This window comes from Bos mutus, chromosome 9, assembly GCF_027580195.1.
Source record: "Bos mutus isolate GX-2022 chromosome 9, NWIPB_WYAK_1.1, whole genome shotgun sequence".
In the NCBI taxonomy this organism is placed as follows: Eukaryota; Metazoa; Chordata; class Mammalia; order Artiodactyla; family Bovidae; genus Bos; species Bos mutus.
This window is the reverse complement of record NC_091625.1, coordinates 70,763,357-70,776,523: the sequence shown is the minus strand read 5'-3', so window position 1 is coordinate 70,776,523 and position 13,167 is coordinate 70,763,357. Positions and strand designations below refer to the sequence as shown.

The 13,167-nt window shown below is 38.3% G+C and overlaps 1 protein-coding gene across 1 annotated transcript; it reads left to right on the top strand.

The window, feature by feature from the left end:
* Positions 1 to 2,607: 2,607 nt before the first annotated feature.
* On the top strand, positions 2,608 to 3,528 carry LOC102269126 (trace amine-associated receptor 2). Its single transcript, XM_005887735.2, has one exon. The coding sequence runs from the start codon at positions 2,608 to 2,610 to the stop codon at positions 3,526 to 3,528; it is 921 nt and encodes a 306-aa protein (XP_005887797.2).
* Positions 3,529 to 13,167: the final 9,639 nt, after the last annotated feature.

Here is a 13,167-nt window from a genome sequence, read left to right as displayed (position 1 = left end):
GGAAGGAAAAGAGGAAGAACAAGAGGGCAGTCACCTTTGATAGTGTTCTTTATATATCAGGCATTGTGCTATGACTGTTCATGTGTATTATTTAATATGTTAAGATTCATTATGAAGTTTCAGATAGAAATTAAGCAACTGAAAGAAACCAATTGCTTGGGTAAGGTCAAAATAATTCAAGGAAAGTAGAAAGAATGATTATCAGAACAAAGTACTTTTAAAAGCCTCTTAAAATCCTTAAAGAGTGGGTTCTAAAGCAGTGGAATATTTAAAATGGAAGCACAAAAATTTAATGACAAGATAAAAAGAAATGAGACCATATTAGAACAATCAGAAAATTCTTTATTATTATGGTCTGCTCCTACAGCTTAATCACTTTCTAAGGGAATGCAGCAATCACTTTTAATTTAACACTTGAGTAGAAGACAGTTCAGACATAACTGCTTAAATATGAGAACCGAGTGGGAAAGCTCCTTTGACTGAATACAGATTAAGAACAGTGGCTTGAGGGAACTTGACACTAGAAATTCTCCCTTCTCCATTCCAACCTCTCCTCCACACCCAATTTTCTCTGTCATGTTTCAGAGACCCTGAGAATGACTTTCAAAGGTCTCTGAATAACCTTATGCCATTTCTTCACCCTTCCTGCTTAAAATAGAGTTTTTGCTTTTCTGTTCAAATCTTACTCACCCAGTGAGAACCAGGCAAAAGTCTTATCCTCACTGGGGCATTCTTGTTGACCCAGCCTGAAAGCCTCTTGTCCACTTTTGATCTTTGACTGCACATATTGCCTAGACTTTTCTTTGGTCAGTTCATCACCACAGTTGCTTTTAATCTGTGGTCCAAAATCATCTGGGTTTTAAGCGTTGATGTGTTTTGTCTTTTTAGCTGTTTTATAGACTCTCTACCACCATTCATGCCTTCTCGTTCCTTTTGTTGTGTCTCATGGATTGTGGTCATGTATTTGTATTTAGATAGTGATTTTTCCCCCTAATGTACATTTAAAAAAGAAAGTTATCCTGAGACTTCTCTGGTGGTTCAGTGCCTGAGACTCCACAAGTCCAATGCAGGGGGCCCAAGTTGGATCCCTGATGGGGAACTAGATTCCACATGCTGCAACTAAGATCCAGCAAAGCAAAATAAAAATAATATATTTTAGAAAAAAGAAAAAAGTTATCCTAATTCATATACATGTTCCACCCCTAGTATACACATAAATGGTAACATGCTGATTTTTATATGCAAAATAAAGACACTGGGTCAATGCATGGAGAGCATGTGCTACTTAGAACTGGCTTTCTTTCCTAGAACTCACTAATGCCCAGCCCCTAGCTCTCTGTGTGACCCGCACACTGAAACTTGCCAGGCTGTTACCATTGCACGGGGCTTGAGGAGAGGAGCTGCAGTGGTGCCCTTACTCTTCACAAAGTGGGGGTGGTCGGCTTTGGCCTCTGCACTCCTCTGATTTAGCTGCTCTGAGGGTGAGATGCTTATCAAAGTTCCATGACCAGCTGAAGAGGATGATTCTTCCAGACTGTTAGACTTCCTTAAGTGATTCTTCCTCTTTCAAATGCGCTTAGCATGAAAAAGATAGAAGCACAGTGAGAGTGATAGAACATATGCAGGAATCTGTTTTTCGCTTAGTAAACTCCTGGTCCCATAGCCAATAGACCCCAATCAAACAAAGTCTGGTTACCTGCTCCTGACTCATTTGAGGAAGAAGTGAATGTATTGTCTAATAAGTATCAGTATCTATTCTTCCTATGTACACAGGGAAGAACAATTATATTAAGTTCAATAACAAAAGTTTCTTCTTCTTGATCTTTTCCGTCTACCCCCTCCTCTTTTCTTCCTCCCCTCAATCTTTTCCTGACTCCCCTCCTCCTCCTCCTCCTTCTAATTTCAGGCCCTGGCATAAATTAAGAGCTTACTGAATGTCAGTGGTATAATTTGAGTAAGTGAAAAGTGAAAGTCACTCAGTCATGTCTGACTCCTTGCAGCCCCGTGGACTATACAGTCCATGGAATTCTGCAGATCAGAACACTCCAAGTCAGCGTGGGTAGCCTTTTCCTTCTCCAGGGGATTTTCTCAACTCAAGGATTGAACCCAGGTCTCCTGCATTGCAGGCAGATTCTTTACCAGCTGAGCCACAAGGGAAGTCCAAGAACACTGGAGTGGGTAGACTATTCCTTCTCCAGCAGATCTTCCCGACCCAGGAATTGAACCAGGGTCTCCTGCGTTGCAGGTGGATTCTTCAACTGACCTATCAGGGAAGCCTTAATTTGAATAAAGGCAAGAGTAAAGTAAATTATGATCACTTAAACTCATTAGGTTAGAATTCTATGAATTGTAAATTTACAGGTTAAGACTAAATACAGATTAAGATAAATAAGAAAATTATAATAATTCATCATAAATTATCTTCCTTAAGTCTTCTATGTCTTTTTAAAATTTTTCTATGAAAGTATATCAAAAACGTGATATACTGTCTATTAACTGACACAATCCCATGTGTTCTTGCTTTTTCCTAAGAAACTATTGAATTGCTCTGAATATGGAAGTGGATCTTGCCCAGAAAACGAAAGGCCGGTAGGGGTCCGAGCTGCCATGTATTCCTTTATGTCTGGAGCCATATTCATCACAGTGTTTGGTAATCTTGCCATGATCGTTTCCATTTCCTACTTCAAACAGCTTCACACACCAACCAACTTCCTCATCCTCTCCATGGCGGTCACTGATTTCCTGCTGGGATTCACCATCATGCCATACAGTATGATAAGATCAGTGGAGAACTGCTGGTATTTTGGGCTTACATTTTGCAAGATTCATTATAGCTTTGATCTGATGCTCAGCATTACATCCATTTTCCATCTTTGCTCGGTGGCCATTGATAGATTTTATGCTATCTGTTACCCTTTACAGTATTCAATCAAAATGACGATTCCAGCCATTAAGCAGTTGCTGATTCTCTGCTGGTCAGTCCCCGGGACATTCGCCTTCGGAGTGGTCTTCTCTGAGGCCTATGCTGATGGAATACAAGGCTATGACATCTTGGTTGCTTGCTCTAGTTCCTGCCCAGTGATGTTCAACAAGCTATGGGGCACCACCTTGTTCATGGCAGGTTTCTTCGCTCCTGGGTCTGTGATGGTTGGAATTTATGGCAAAATTTTTGCAGTATCCAGAAAGCATGCTCGTGCAATCAACAACTTACCAGAAAATCAAAATAATCAAATGAGGAAAGACAAGAAAGCAGCCAAGACTTTAGGGATAGTGATGGGTGTTTTTTTATTATGCTGGTTTCCCTGCTTTTTCACAATTTTGTTGGATCCCTTTCTGAGCTTCTCTACTCCTGTAGTTTTGTTTGATGCTTTGACATGGTTTGGCTATTTTAACTCCACATGTAATCCTTTAATATATGGTTTCTTTTATCCCTGGTTTCGCAGAGCCCTGAAGTACATTTTCCTGGGTAAAATTTTCAGCTCACATTTCCATAATACTAACTTGTTTAAAGAAAAAGAAACTGAATAGACTTATTTGTATGAGTGGAAAGAAGCAAAGGACTGGAATTTAGAAGAACAAAGTTACTTAAACTCTGTGTGTGGTGTGTGTGTGTATGTGTGACTTTGGCTACCATGGAAAGTTTTTGGTTTCTAAAACTTGAGAGGAAAAAAGAATTTTTTCTTTGAACCCCAAATCCTGTCTTTTCAGAATAGTTCTTACTGCTTATAGGTAGAGAAGAAAGAAAAAAGTCAGAAAGGTGAAGAGAAGGTAGAAAAAGCCAGGAAGGGGATGAAGGGAACACACACAAAATTTTGTACTATTTGGAAGGGAGCAAAACACAAGCTGAGCTTGAGTATTGCTCTCCCCATTCTCACCATCACACACATTTTGTGTGATATTTTATTTACATTGTCTTCCTCAGAGTCTGATCAGAGGTATTTTGAAACATCGACCACTAAAAATTATAGGTAAGTAAATATGGAAAAAACAATTTCAAGAAGTCATATGATGTCAAGAATCAATCATTTGATAGTTGAAAATCAGCCTTTACTAGATTTTACAGTTGTGAGATTGAACCTTTTTTTTTTAATAAAATAAGAAATGGAAACTGTGTAACTGAGGCCCCAGATTCCATCCGCATTTCCGTCCGAGTATCATCTTAATCATGCAATTGACATTTTTTCTTTTTTCTATTTTCTATTTTTCTGTTTTACTAGCCAGAGAATTCCAGCCAGAGCCTTCCTTTCTTTCTCTGGCTCATTCACACTTTGTATGACTATTGGTGTTCTGATTTTTAATAAATGTGAAGTACATACCAAAAAAAGGTTGCATTTTGACTCAGTCACTCGTTTTTGCTTAAAATGTGTACATGTATCTTTGAATAATAGAGTAGCAGCAGGAGGAAGCAAAGAAGAAAGCTTCTATTTATGGTGGTGCTTCTGGGTACAAGAAGCTTTATACAGCATGTGCTATTCAATGACTTTTAAACTTTAAGTTGTGACCCATTAGTAATTTGTAAAATCCACTTAGAAGTCTGCAACCAGTGGTGTGCTAGAAAATGTTTAACATCTGGCTCTGAAAAAAAGAAAAAAGCCCATATTTGTAGAATTTGATTTTTTATTTTCATTGAGCTGATTTCAAGCTATGAACGTAATGTCAACAGGTTCTAAAATTCCTCAAAAGTTAACCTATTCCTGCACGTGGACATAAGAGGTTCTAATTTACCACTGACTGCAAAAAATGTTTTTAATGAAAAGCAAACCAGAACAGAAGAAAGTAGATAATTTCAGAATATACTTGCATTCAGGGTAAAGATTGCCTTATGAAGTTTTCATTTAAATGTATATACACAAGTATGTTTGTGGATGTATTTTGTGTGTGTGTACGGGCTCTGTGTTTCACTGAAATTTTTTTTGTTTAATTTTTCCATTACATTATTTCAATGAGCATTTTTTTTTCTCTTTTTGGAAATGTTTACATCAGTTCAGTTCAGTCACTCAGTCATGTCCTACTTTTTGCGACCCCAAGAATTGCAGCATGCCAGGCCTCCCTGTCCATCACCAACTCCTGGAGTTCACTGAGACTCACGTCCATCGAGTCAGTGATGCCATCCAGCCATCTCATCCTCTGTCGTCCCCTTCTCCTCCTGCCTCCAATCCCTCCCAGCATCAGAGTCTTTTCCAGTGAGTCAACTCTTCACATGAGGTGGCCAAAGTACTGGAGTTTCAGCTTTAGCATCATTCCTTCCAAAGAACACCCAGGGCTGATCTCCTTTAGAATGCACTGGTTGGATTTCCTTGCAGTCCAAGGGACTCTCAGGAGTCTTCTCCAACACCACAGTTCAAAAGCATCAATTCTTCGGCATTCAGCCTTCTTCACAGTCCAACTCTCACATCCATACATGACTACTGGAAAAACCATAGCCTTGACTAGACAGACTTTTGTTGGCAAAGTAATGTCTCTGCTGTTGAATATGCCATTTAGGTTGGTCATAACTTTCCTTCCAAGGAGTAAGCGTCTTTTAATTTCATGGCTGCAATCACCATCTGCAGTGATTTTGGAACCCCCCAAAATAAAGTCTGACACTGTTTCCAATGTTTCCCCATCTATTTCCCATGAAGTGATGGGACCAGATGCCATGATCTTAGTTTTCTGAATGTTGAGTTTTAAGCCAACTTTTTCCCTCTCCTCTTTCACTTTCATCAAGAGGCTTTTGAGTTCCTCTTCACTTTCTGTCATAAGGGTGGTGTCATCTGCATATCTGAGGTTATTGAGATTTCTCCCGGCAATCTTGATTCCAGCTTGTGCTTCTTCCAGCCCAGCGTTTCTCATGATGTACTCTGCAGAGAAGTTAAATAAGCAGGGTGACAATATACAGCCTTGAGGTACTCCTTTTCCTTTTTGGAAACAGTCTGATGTTCCATGTCCAGTTCTAACTCTTGCTTCCTGACCTGCATATAGGTTTCTCAAGAGGCCCCACAAATGTGCTTTGATCTTAGTTCATTGCACAGATGACAATGAAACAGTGACTACCCAGAAGTCAGCTTAAGTGGTGTCTTGCCTGGCTGCCTGAAGATGGGCTGACCCATGTTCTCCAGACCTTGTATGTCCCTTCCATCCTTGCTGTCCTAATGATAGGTTGGTCTCACCCAATAGCCTATGAGGTAGAGGTGGAACAGTGCATCTTCTTTGAAATGGTGTTCTTTTTACAGAATGATAGTGTTTGTGATGGTGGTTGTTGTTTATTATGGTGTTTATGGATGAAATAACAATTTGTCAGTCCTATCTGGTCCAAAAGTTTCTCATGATGCTTCTCTCTATTAGAATCCTCCTCATATTTTAAAAATCATTCAAGTAGCTAAACATTCTACTCATTTATTCCCCTTTCACTGAAACATAATTTTCTTCACACTTAAAAAATTATTTTAACCATATTTAACTGTACAGTTCAGAGGCACTAAGTACATTCACATTGTTGTGCAACTCTCACCACCATCCATCTCTCAAATTTTTCACCTTCTTCAACCAGACTTTGTTCCCATTAAAAACTCCCCATCCCCCTTCCCCACCTTACTACCCTCTACTCCCCAACCCTTGGCAGCTACCAGAGTACTTTATGACTCTATGGATTTGAATCTTCTAGGTATCTCATAGAAGTGGAATCATATCACCAGCCATCTACTTCATACATAGCAGTGTACACATGTCAATCCCTATTTTCCAATTCATCCCACCCTCTCCCTCCCCTCTTGGTGTCCATACATTTGTTCTCTAAGTCTATGTCTCTATGAGGCACTTTTTAGTTTCAGAATGTGGTCATCCTGGCTTGTTCACTAGTTCAAATACAGTAGTAACCCAGCATCCTATCTGCTTTCCTCCTTCCACAGTTCACCCTGCATTCATTCCCAAAGTCAGTACTGTTTCCCCTCACACTCAAAATTTTATAGGCCGTTATAGATGAGAAAGCTGAACCCAAGGGAGATTGAATGATTTGCCCCAGATTATACAATTTTCTATTGTATTGAAGCTGAAACGCCAATGCTTTGGCCACCTGATGCGAAGAACTGACTCACTGGAAAAGACTCTGATGCTGGGAAGATTGAAGGCAGGAGGAGGATGAGATGACAGAGGATGAGATGGTTGGATGGCACCACCGACTTGATGGATATGGGTTTGAGCAGGCTATGGGTGTTGGTCGGAGAAGGCAATGGCACCCCACTCCAGTACTCTTGCCTGGAGAATCCCATGGATGGAGGAGCCTGGTAGGCTGCAGTCCATGGGGTCGCTAGAGTCGGACACGACTGAACGACTTCACTTTCACTTTTCACTTTCATGCATTGGAGAAGGAAATGGCAACCCACTCCAGTGTTCTTGCCTGGAGAATCCCAGGGATGGTGGAGCCTGGTGGGCTGCCATCTATGGGGTCGCACAGAGTCGGACACGACTGAAGTGACTTAGCAGTAGCAGCAGCATGGGTGTTGGTGATGGACAGGGAAGCCTGGCGTGCTACAGTCCATGGGGTCGAAAAGAGTCGGACACGACTGAGCAAATGAATGGAACTGAACTGATACAATTTTCTTTAGAAGCAGAACTAGAACTTAGCTTTCTGGACTCCTGATTTACTACACTAGTTTTTATCAAGATTTAATGGGATTGTATACTTTTGTTTCTTTAACTAAGGATTCTATTAAACTGGAACAAATCACTGAAGCAAAGATAAATACTTTTCTCCCATCCCAATATCTTCTCATTTCATCCAGGAATCAAAGTGTAAACTGAGGCCTTTTATGATTTGGACAATTATTTCTACTTTGGATATCAGCCAACATTTAGTTTAGCTACATAAGTCTATATGTTTTTAAGATACAGAAATTTTACTACCCTATTTTACCAGAATGAAGCCCAAATGACCATGAAATTGATATGAAATTGTCATCCTTTATTTGGAAAAAAAAGCACTGAAAACTATCTGGGATATTAAAAATAGACAGAATAGGTTAATATCCCTCAGGAAAGAGAGATAAAAGAGCAATTCCACTGGGGCTGTGCACTTAGTTTCCCTCTAGGAACTCCTGAATCTGTGTTCTTCACTCCAGTCCTCTGGAGAGAAGAGATAAACTTTTATGAGTCAGATATCTCAGTCCTTGACACTACACTGTCTACAATCCTGACTTGATGCCTGCAAAGCCACCAGAAGAGACGCAATGATTCACAACTAACTTATCAAGAGAGGGAAGGTACTGAGTCAATAAAAAGAATTAGAAATGTACTATCCTAGTTTTTTTAAATCTGATTTATTCTCTTCTCCAAAATAACTGAATAACAGTAACTAAATTTTACAAAGAACCCAAAATTGTTACAAATAGCATGCAAGAGAGAAGGCAGGATTTTTTTCCAACTGCAAAACAATTATTATGAAAAAAGGTCTTAAATTTTACATCAAAATGGCAAGGTTTAAAGTCTCTATGTAGGGCATTTTTAAAATGTTTTTGCAGATAACAGGAACTATGCAAGACATGATTTATAGTAAATGTAAGTTACATATGTGTTTTAATAATGTTAAAATGCACTCTCCTCTTTGATAATATATCTAAAAAAAAAAAACTCTTGGTATATACTATTTAATTCACTGCCAGACACTACACATTTCACTTTTAATATTTTTTTCTCTTGCAAGCAACATTTACTTGAGTTAGTCTGTCACTCTTTACTCCTCAAGATTATCCACTCATTTCATACGCAAAGAGTGTCCAAACTAAAAATACAGCTTCCTTATTGTCTAGAACCATTCTTCCAGAATTCAATGGTCATGTAAATAACATATTATCCTGCCAAAATGTGCATTGGTGGGAGGGGTCTGAGATTTTTCATTTCCAAAAATGTTCCCAGGAGATGAGGTCATCCATAGCTGATTACAGGCCATAATTTAATTAGCAAGGACCGTATGAAAGAAATATGAACAGATGAAGCCATAGACTTTCTTATTGATATTATTATTATTTCCCATTCTTGGAGAGTAAACAATTGTGGGAAGCTTATTGTAGCAGGAACCAAAAGACCTGGATTGCAATGTTAGTTACAGCATTTAGTAACAACTTCTCCCTCAAGACCTTGGTTACATTCTATACCTGAAAAAGTTGGGAGAAGGCAGTGGAAATGTGCCTTTTAAGTAATTTAAAAACTTTAAAATATCCAAATTTTTGTTGGCTGAGTTTCATTTGGAATATTGTATGTTTGCTGCTAAGTCACTTCAGTCGTGTCCGACTCTGTGTGACCCCATAGACGGCAGGCCACCAGGCTCCCCTGTCCCTGGGATTCTCCAGGTAAGAACACTGGAGTGGGTTGCCATTTCCTTCTCCAATGCATGAAAGTGAAAAGTGAAAGGGAAGTCGCTCAGTCATGTCCGATTCCCAGCGACCCCATGGACTGCAGCCTACCAGGCTCCTCTGTCCATGGGGAGAGGATTTATTAGGTACTTTCTAAATAAGCCATAAAAAAGAACAAATTTGAGTAAGCTCTAGTGAGGTGGATGAAGTAAATCAGAAGGAGAAAAACAAATACAGTGTATTGATGCATATATATGGAATCTAGAAAAATTATATTGATGAACCTATTTGCAGGGAGGGAATGGACATGCAGATGTAGAGATTGGATGCAGACATAGAGATTGGACTTGTGGACACAGTGCAGGAGGGAGAGAGTGGGACGAATGCAGAAAGTAGCATCAGCTACTTTATGTATACACTGTAAGGTGTAAGATGGATAGCTGGTGAGAATGTGCTGTGTAGCATGTGGAGCCCAGCCTGCAGCTCTGTGATGACCTGGAGGGATGGTGGGGTGGGGGGTGTTCGGGAGGAAGGGAATTTATGTATAATTATGGCTGATCTGAGCTGTTGTATGGCAGAAACCAACACAACATTATAAAATTTTTTTAAAAATATTTAAATAAACAAGATTTACTGTTTCCCTAATGATTTAATCTTTCTCAAACCAAATGTCTCTAATACCATGAGACAAAGTGCCTATTATGTAGATTTTTCAATGTGTTAAAATTAATTTCTTTCCATTTAATTCAGCAAGCCATTACTGCTTACCTGAGATGAACGCAGATCCGTACTAAATATTGCCAGGCTTAGACAGTTAAGGGCATTTTATCTCATTAACTGTAAACCTCAAAAAATTGAATTGTAAATTAACGTATGTTTTTAAAGTGTTGTGCTAAGAAAAGGATAAAATAAAAGGCATTTGAAATCAAAGTCAGCTGTAAAATGGGGAAGACAATATAACTTTAAGATCTTTAGTCATCCCAATAGTCCAGCTGGGAGAGTGAAAAAAGGTTTCTAGAAGGCAATGATATTTGAGCTGAGCCTTCAGGTTTTCAAGAGATTGAAGGGTCAGGTGGAGAAAAGGGGACTGGCCAAACCACAGGTGTTTGCAGGGAATATAGAGACTACATGACCAAAGGTTGCGGAGTATTGTAGATTGAAGGGCGGAGGGGTTACAACCGGGGTTTCCATGCCAACAGATGCGGAAAAGATTTATCATTTATCACAGGCAAACTAGTGCTCCGATGTTCTAGCCAAGGCATGTTTTTCCAGACCTTTTCCGTGTATCCACCAAAAAAAGTACACATAGACTTGATAAAACATTTATTTAGATCAATTTCCATTGGACCTCATACTTCTTTGATAGTTGTAGTAAAGACTTTTCTCTTCTGTTTGTTTTTCAATAATGCTATAGTTTATGGCTATTTATGAGAAAGATATTTACTATGGTTTTAATTTTCACTCTCCTTTCTCTCCCTGCTCTCTGACATGGAGGTCTCTCTGCCTGTTTCTGGTATGTATTTACTGTCAGTTAAAATATTTTTCCTGCTCCCAGATGTTTTTAAGAAGATTGTTTTCAAGGTGTTATCTCTGCCCATTGCGAACTGCCAGATGGTTTTATGAAGCTTACTTACAGACTGTGATTCCATTTATTTGGAATAAATTAATCATTTGTCATAGAAATCAGTCACAGAAAAAACAATTTTTCTTCTCTTTATCTTAGTTTTCAGCACAGCATTTGAATGCAGTTTACTTACTGTCATCCCTGGAATGGTTTCCAAGCAGTTCTGTTATTGTAATAATCATTATGTAAATAATCATTATGGTCTATGTAAGATGTTAGAGAACTTACAGAAAAGATCCAACATCATGGATTTTTGCAAATTTTAAACTTTTGCTTATCTTTCCTGTTATACTACATGTACCATTTACACTGTTGCAATATAGATACTGTTTAAATTTTGAAATTACTCATAAAATCATACTTTTATCTTTATTTAATAAAAATATTAACACAAATCTGCTGTTTGAATGGCATCTACTCTTTAGGCTAAGCATGATTTTGGAGCTTTAAAAAATAGAATTTATATTTGAGACTTGGAGTTTAAGATTTTTTTTTAATAGATATTATAAAAATTGACATTACTTTCTGACTGATGGAGAGAGAAATGAAACAGTTATTATTGGTGTTAGTTCCAGGTCTTTGCATTGATCCTACTTTCAATAAAAAGTCTCTTTGTCCTAACTGAAAGACATAAACAGAGACATTCAGAAAAGTCTACATTTTGAGAAGTGGATTTGAAAATTTATATAGTTCTCTTAAGCAGTTTCCTAACAGCTGAAATACTTTAGGCTTCAGCCTTAGATGCCAGGAAACACATTACAATCAAAATTTAAAGGAGAAAGTGAAAGCACATTATTTATCAACCTTATCTAAGTTCAAACAAATAAAAAATTAAACATTTAATTTGAGTTAGTATATTAAAGAACTAACAACATTAATGTTTATTTTCCATTGCTAATCCATCTGATGTGATTTTTTTCAACAAATAAAAAGGAGGAAAAACTAAATTTAGATAATAGTGTACTTTGCCTGCATGTTCATGGACTTAGAAGTATGTAAGTGTAGTTGTAAGTTGTAAGTCTCCCACATAGTATTTTCTTTAATTTTTCAGAGTATCTGAATCAGCAGGAAGAACACTTCCAACTCTGCAAAGGTAAGGCACCAAACAATGCATAAGGGACGTTAAAGCCAGTATAACCCCATCCTGGCTTCCCTGATGACTTAGCGGGTAAGGAATCCACCAGCAACGCAGAAGACACAGAAGATGTAAGTTCAATCCTTGGGTTGGGATGATCCCCTGGAGCAGGAAATGGCAATTCACTCCAGTATGCCTGCCTGGAAAATCCCATGGGCAGAGCAGCCTGGCGGGCTACAGTCCATAGGGTTGCAAAGAGTTGGACAGGCCTGAGAACACATAACTCCATCCTAACAAGGTCATGGAGCACTGAGTGGGTTCTTATGCCACCACTGCCACCATCTCCCAAAGGCATTTAGCTGAAACCCCTGCAGCAGTTTTTTCTTTTTTTTCCTTTTACTAATACCTTCATATCCGTATCTGAACTCAAAATCCTTAGGTCTTATCTCACTAGCCTAAAGGATCAGTAAAATATGTTTAGAGAAAATCTCTCAGGTCTGCCTCTCTAAATGCTACTCTGGGAGTGATTCTTTTATAGCAGTATTAGAAGCAATTTAATATAGAAAGATACTTTATGAAGTGAGCTCCTGAAATTATTCGATTCTTTTCAGCAAAGTTATAAGTGTATTGAAACAGTTGCTTTTATTGGAACAATGGAAGTATTTTAAAACAGCCATAATTTCACATTTATGTATATACTTATTCATTCACAAATATGCATCTAGTGCCTGCTACAAGCATTAACTTAAGTACCAAGAATTCAGGGAAAACAAGAGACTAGTCCTTTGCCTCCCAGTAGAATAAGAGAAAGGCATGCCTATGATCAATATGAGTCATGCGAAATTTGATTGGCCAAAGTGTAAATAAAGAAGGATGAAATGAAAGAGAAGGATGAAATTGAGTAAAATTGACTAAAACAGGAAAGAGTGAGCAGTTGAGGTTTTTCACTTTCAAATGCAGCAAACAACTCAGAAAGTAAGCACCATTTATATAATTTTAAATATTTATATATTATAATTGAAATGAATTAATGACAGGTGACTTCATTGTACTTTCAGGGCTGAAATTTCCTGGGATCATTTTAAGAGGAGAAGAAACATTGACTTACCTTCCAAAAAAGGAGTTTAAAGAGATAAAGCACC

Coding starts and splice junctions, on each gene's coding strand:
- LOC102269126 (XM_005887735.2), top strand. CDS start 2,608: ATGTATTCCTTTATGTCTGGAGCCATATTCATCACAGTGTTTGGTAAT.